The 5,969-nt window shown below is 49.4% G+C and overlaps 1 protein-coding gene across 1 annotated transcript; it reads left to right on the top strand.

Moving 5' to 3' along the window:
- The first annotated feature begins 1,344 nt into the window (after window positions 1-1,344).
- On the top strand, window positions 1,345-5,518 carry LOC127572600 (C-C motif chemokine 21-like). The gene is made up of 4 exons (XM_052020036.1): window positions 1,345-1,514; window positions 2,821-2,947; window positions 3,172-3,291; window positions 4,264-5,518. The coding sequence occupies exons 1-4, from the start codon at window positions 1,445-1,447 to the stop codon at window positions 4,277-4,279; spliced, it is 333 nt and encodes a 110-aa protein (XP_051875996.1). The 5' UTR covers window positions 1,345-1,444; the 3' UTR covers window positions 4,280-5,518.
- The last annotated feature ends 451 nt before the right edge of the window (window positions 5,519-5,969 follow it).

The following is a 5,969-nucleotide window of genomic DNA, read 5'->3' as shown; positions in this document are numbered from 1 at the left end:
GACTCTCCCACTAATGGAAACATCCTCTCCAGGATAAAATCCTTAACCACATCACCACTGTCCTGCATTAATTTGGCAACTCTTGATTCCTTTCTTATCTAAGAATCTATTGATTTCTGACTAAAATACTCACAGTGACTAAAAGGAATTGGAATTTGTTTATTGTTCTCACTTGGACTGAGGTACAGTGAAAAGCTTGTCTTGCATACCATATCAGTTCATCATACAGTGCATTGAGGCAGTACAAGGGAAAACAATAACAGAATGCAGAATAAAGTGTTACAGTTACAAAGAAAGTGCAGTGCAGGCAGACAATAAGGTACAAAGTCATAACGAGGGAGATTGTGAGGTCAAGAGTCCATTTTATTATACTAGGGAGCCATTCAATAGTCTTATAACAGCGGGATAGAAGCTGTCCTTGAGCCTGGTGGTAGGAGTTATTAGGAGTCATCAGGAGATTCGGTACGTCACCAAAGACTTTTGCAAATTTCTACAGGTGAATGGTGAGGATCATTCTGACTGGTTGCATCACTGCCTGGTACGGAGGCTCCAATGCACAGGATCACAAGAGGCTGCAGAAGGTTGTAGACTCAGCCAGCTCCATCACGGGCACAACCCTCCCCACCATTGAGTACATCTTCAAGAGCCGGTGCCTCAAGAGGCGACATCCATCACTGAGGACCCTCACCACCTGGGACATGCCCTCTTCTCGTTACTACCATCAGGGAGGAGGTACAGGAGCCTGAAGACCCACACTCAATGATTCAGGAACAGCTTATTCCCCTCCGCCATCAGATTTCTGAACGGTCCATGAACCCATGAACACCACCTCATTATACCTCTTTTGCACTATTTATTTATTTTTGTAACTTATAGTAATTTTTATGTCTTGCACTGTACTGCTGCTGCAAAACAACAAATTTCACGACATATGTCAGTGATAATAGACCTGATTCTGATTCTGAGATGCTCCATCCCAGGCAACATCCTGGTGAATCTTCTCTGTACCTTCTCCAGTGACTTGTTAGTTGGAGCAGTTCCATTTAATAAAACCCTTCTCTCACTACTCCTGAGCCAAAAGATATCTTTCCCAATCAAATAATTCCAAAGTACGGAACAAACAAACCCGTGTTAAAAGTGCTTTGGGAATGTAGGGGGAGGGGAATGGTGTTGGAACAAGAGTCCTGCAAACTAACTACAGAAAAGCTGCTTGTTCCCTTTGAACTAATGCCAAGATAAATAATCAGAAGTTGGCAAGTAATTTGAGAGTTTATGTAAAAAAAAGTGATTAAACGCAGATGGAACCGTATAAATACAGGAGGCTGACAGGGAACCAGCACAGAGCAGAAGAGGTCTCTGCTCAGAGAGCAAGAGCAAGAGAGAGAGCGAGAGAGAGAGAGACGTGGATCCAAGTGTGCCTGTGAACTCCCATCTACATCCCACCATGAACACAGTTCCTACTGCCATCCTACTTCTCTTTGCCATCGCTGCTGCTCTGTGGAGCGTTTCTCAAGGTCAGTTGCCCTCTCTGATGCCCGTCAGGGTGTATCTAATGGCCAGGAAGGTGGAATTTATCTGAGACTAGCAAGGAAGATGGGGAGGTTACTTTGGAACCGGAGAAACCAGAGACTGCAGATGCTGGAATCTGGAGCAACAAACCGTCTGCTGGAGGAGCTCAGCGGGTCGAGCAGCATCTGTGGGGGGAAAGGAATTGTTGGCGACCCAGAATGTCAACAGTTGCTTTCCCCACACACAAATGCTGCTCAGCCTGCTGAGTTCTTCCAGCAGATGGTTTGTTGCTTTGGAACTGGAATTGGAATTGGTTTATTATTGTCACATGTACTGAGGTACAGTGAAGAACTTTGTTTTGCAGGACATCCATACAGAACATTTCAAAACATAAGTACTTTGAGGTAGTACAAGGGAAAAGCAATGGCAGAATGCAGTGTCAAGGTTACAGAGAGAGTGCAGTGCAGGCAGACAATAAGGTGCAAGGGCCACGACGAGGTAGATTTGGTGGTCTATAATGTACAAGAGGTCCGTTCAAGTAGCAGGTGGTTATGGTGCTGCCTGAAAGAGCAGGGGTAGCAGGGAGTTTAACAAGTACCTGAAGGGGAGGGATGAGCAGGGAGGTTTGGAGAGTGCGACGGGTTAGAGAAGCTTTCAAAGAACAAGCACACTCAACCTCCTCTAACAGCCACCTCTGAGTTGGAGTGTTCTGCACTCTCTCCTTAGAGATTGATCTTACCCTTGTCTGATGCTCTCTTGTGTTTTGGAGTGGATCAGTTCTCTGAAAGGCGAACTGCTTTTCTCTCTCTGCAGGTGTCTGACCTACTGAGTGTTTCCAGCACTTTCTGTTTCCTGGCTTTCTCTGATAACCGATTAAACTCTTCCAGTTTCTCAGCCTGGGGGCTGCAGGGATTTCAATCTCTAAACACCATTAATCTGCAATTCTGCCATCTGCAGCAACCCCTCAGCGTAGACAGGGCTAGGATGGGTTTGGCACTGTGCTGGGATTAAGCTGGAGGCTCCAGAGATTGTAGTGGGGATAGCGACTCAAGGAGCAGTTCCTTCACGCAGGGGGTGGTCTGTAAATAGAACGAGCTGCCAGAGGAAGTGGTGCATTAACAACATTTAGAGATATTTGGACAGGTACATGGATAGGAAAGTTTTAGAGGGATATAGGTCAAATGCAGACTAACTTAGATGGACATCTTGGTCGGCATGGACCAGATGGGCCGAAGGGCCTGTTTCCGTGCTGTATGACTTTAAGAGTCTATTACTCTATGATCACTAACTCAGAGTTTATTCCTCTTCCAGCTGGTGATGATGGCAAGAGCTTGATGGACTGTTGCCTTGAGACAAGCCCAAAGGAAATTCCAATGCGCATTGTGAAGTCCTACAAGGTGCAGGAACCCGGGAAAGGGTGCAACATCCCTGCTGTCCTGTGAGTACTGACTCCTTGTTTCCCATCACACCTGCACCATGTCTCCCAAAGGAGGGAAGGGGGCGGGAAGTCAGGGTTGAGAGGGCTTGCCCGAGACTTGGGCAATGGGCAGGGAAGGGGACGGGTGAGGAAATCAGTTGGGACCTCCGGGAAGGTTGCTTGCAATGTCTTAACCCGGACCTTGGAACAAGTGACCAACCTTTGACCCATCACCTTTGCCACAGGTTCCTGACCAAGGGGAAGAGAGTCCTCTGTGCCCCTCCCGAGGAAATGTGGGTGATTAAACTGAGGAAGGCAATCAACAAGAAAAACAAGAGAAAGGGTACGAGGAAACCAAAGCGCAAGTAAGTCTGCATTCACCTTCAGCGGATGGCCGGCTGCTCAGCTCCATCGCCCCCTCTCCCCTCTCGCCTCCACATCCTCTCGCCTGTCCTCACCCTCCCCACCCCCTCCCTCCCCTCCATCCTTTCCCCAGTCTGCTCCCTCCAACCTGTGACCCTCTCCCGCCACCCTCTCCCTCCCTGTTCCTAGCCCTCCCCCCCTACCCACTCCCCTCACCTCTCCCAATCCTCCACATCTACACCTCAGTCACAGAGCCCTTCAGCCCATCATATCCATACCGACCCTTTGCCCATCTATACTAATCCCATTCACCTGCATTAGGACCACATCCTTCCACGTCTTCTCTATTTAAGTGTCTATCTAAATGACTCTAAAATTGTACTTGATTCCACTACCTCTTCTGGCAGCTCATCCCTCATTATCAATTGCTCTCTGTGTAAAAATCTTACCCCTCAGATCCCCTATAAAACCTTCCTCTCACCTTAAACCTGCAACCTCTTACTCCCCACCCTCTCTTACACCCCCTCTCTCACCCCCTTCACACTCTCCTCCCTCCCAACATTCCCCTCACCACTCCCTTCAGCCCCTCCCTCCTCTCCAACCCCTACAGCTTGTTCCCCTCTCTCCTCTCCTCTCTCCGTCCCCACACCCCCAAACCTCCTCCTCCTCTTCTTCCAACCCCTTGGACTGTTTACCCCTCCCCGCTCACCTCCACTGCAACAGACCCGCCCTGCTCCCCTACTCCCCCTCATCTCAAGACGCCAACCCCTCCACCACACCCCCAACCTGTGTTGCCCTCATCGCCTCCATCTAACCCCTAACTCACCCTCCCCTCACCTCCTTCGCCCACCACCCCGCTCCTTGCGGTTGCCGGTGATGTGATCAGGTTGGTGGTGGTCTCCGTCTCTCAGCCCCTTTTAGCGTGGAGAGAGCTCAACAACTCCATTGACAGATTCCACCTTTTCCGCCTGCAGGAACCAGAAGAACTGAGGATAGACCACGGCCAAGGAACCTTCCGGATCCTTCCTTCCGTTAACCCATGCTTCTACCAAAGTTGCCAATGTAATTGAGAATGCAAATGTGACCTCCTCTCCGATATCCCCCAACTCTCAAAGAACCCTCCCTCCCTCTGGCCTGACCTGGGACAGAAAGTCACCCGGGGTCCCTGTGAGGTTGGTCCAGAGCACACACACCCAACGCTCACCCCGCTCTCAACTGGCACAGAATTAGAAACCGTACCAGTGGGTCCAACAGATGTTTAGGATGGGAAATGGGATAGAACACCACACTGACGTGGTAGGTACACAGCCAAGTGTCACCAGTGTAGAGGGAGCTTCACTCTGTGTCTGACCCTGGGAGTGTGTGATGGGACAGTGTAGAGGGAGCTTCACTCTGTGTCTGACCCTGGGAGAGTGTGATGGAATGGTGTAGAGGGAGCTTCACCCTAACCCATGCTGTGCCTTCCCTGACAGAATGTGAAGGGATAGTGCGGAGGGAGCTTTGCTCTACCTAACCCGGACTGTCCTTGTAGTATCTCCCATCCTTCACAGTTTACTAATTGCCACTTGACTTTACACTGCGGGTACCTGTGGTCAGTGACAGGGACCAGTGGAGGCTAACCCCTCCTCCTCCCCTGCCACCCTCAACCCCTCCGGAAAGGGTCCCAGACTTGGACCCACCAACTGTGGGACAGGGTGATGGTCCTGATGAAATGTGAAACCTGTCCCCTTCTTGGATCACTGCATTCTGGCTCCTGTCTCCAAAATGTGATGATTTGAGAGAGACGGAGTGTTTGTTCCTGGGAAAATGTGAATACCGATTGGTGAATGTTCCTTTAAACGCTGTGACGGAGACACCGACTGGTGCTACTTGGTGGGGGAAGCAGATGACACAAGGATACCTCCTGGAGCAGCCAGTCACTGCTTTATCTTACAGCAGCTGCCCCAGGAACTGTGCACCTGGTGAAATGTTTCCCCCTTCCCCCTCAAGCGGGGGAGTTCTGTTGGTTATGGGCCTGTTCTCTCACTTTCTCTGCAGGCCCTTTAGGGCTGTTTTCAGTTTTTATAATGCCTTGTTTCTAACGATTTTGTCCCAGTGGACCATGATAAGCTGGTCAGTCAGACAGTTTCTTCGTCTGCGTTTTATATCAAGCTCTTGTATATTTTTGTTTTAATTTTTTTTAAACTCTGAATATGGACCGTTTTATAATAATAAACTTCCGTTAAAATACGTCTGTTGTCTCTGAGCCTTTATTTCTCCTCACCTGAGGAGCTGGTGAGTGAGATCTCATTCCTTATCTCCAACCCCGCTGCCGTCTTCCTCTCTGCCCTCTGACCACGAACAGGGAACAGGACATTCAGCCTCCATAGACTGATAACCCTTATGGCGTCCCCCACTCTTCTCATTGGGTTTTTCTTTAGAACATAGAACACAGAAAAGCTACAGCACAATTCAGGACCTTCGGGCTGTGTCACAAAGCTGTGCCGAACATGTCCCTACCTTAGAAATTACTAGGCTTACCCATAGCCCTCTATTTTTCTAAGCTCCGTGTACCTGTCCAAAAGTCTCTCAAAAGACCCTATCGTATCAGCCTCCACCACCGTTGCTGGCAGCCCATTCCACACACTCACCACTCTCTGAGTAAAAAACTTGCCCCTGACATCTCCCCTATACCTACTCA

The sequence above is a fragment of the Pristis pectinata genome, chromosome 7 (genome assembly GCF_009764475.1).
Source record: "Pristis pectinata isolate sPriPec2 chromosome 7, sPriPec2.1.pri, whole genome shotgun sequence".
NCBI classification, from domain to species: domain Eukaryota; kingdom Metazoa; phylum Chordata; class Chondrichthyes; order Rhinopristiformes; family Pristidae; genus Pristis; species Pristis pectinata.
This window is presented reverse-complemented; position numbering and strand designations above follow the sequence as displayed.

What these genes read in the sequence shown, in the direction of transcription:
- LOC127572600 (XM_052020036.1), top strand. Translation starts at nt 1,445, where the DNA reads ATGAACACAGTTCCTACTGCCATCCTACTTCTCTTTGCCATCGCTGCT. An exon ending in TCTGTGGAGCGTTTCTCAAG is followed by an intron (nt 1,515 to 2,820) that starts GTCAGTTGCCCT and finishes TTCCTCTTCCAG; the next exon opens with CTGGTGATGATGGCAAGAGC. An exon ending in TGCAACATCCCTGCTGTCCT is followed by an intron (nt 2,948 to 3,171) that starts GTGAGTACTGAC and finishes CCTTTGCCACAG; the next exon opens with GTTCCTGACCAAGGGGAAGA.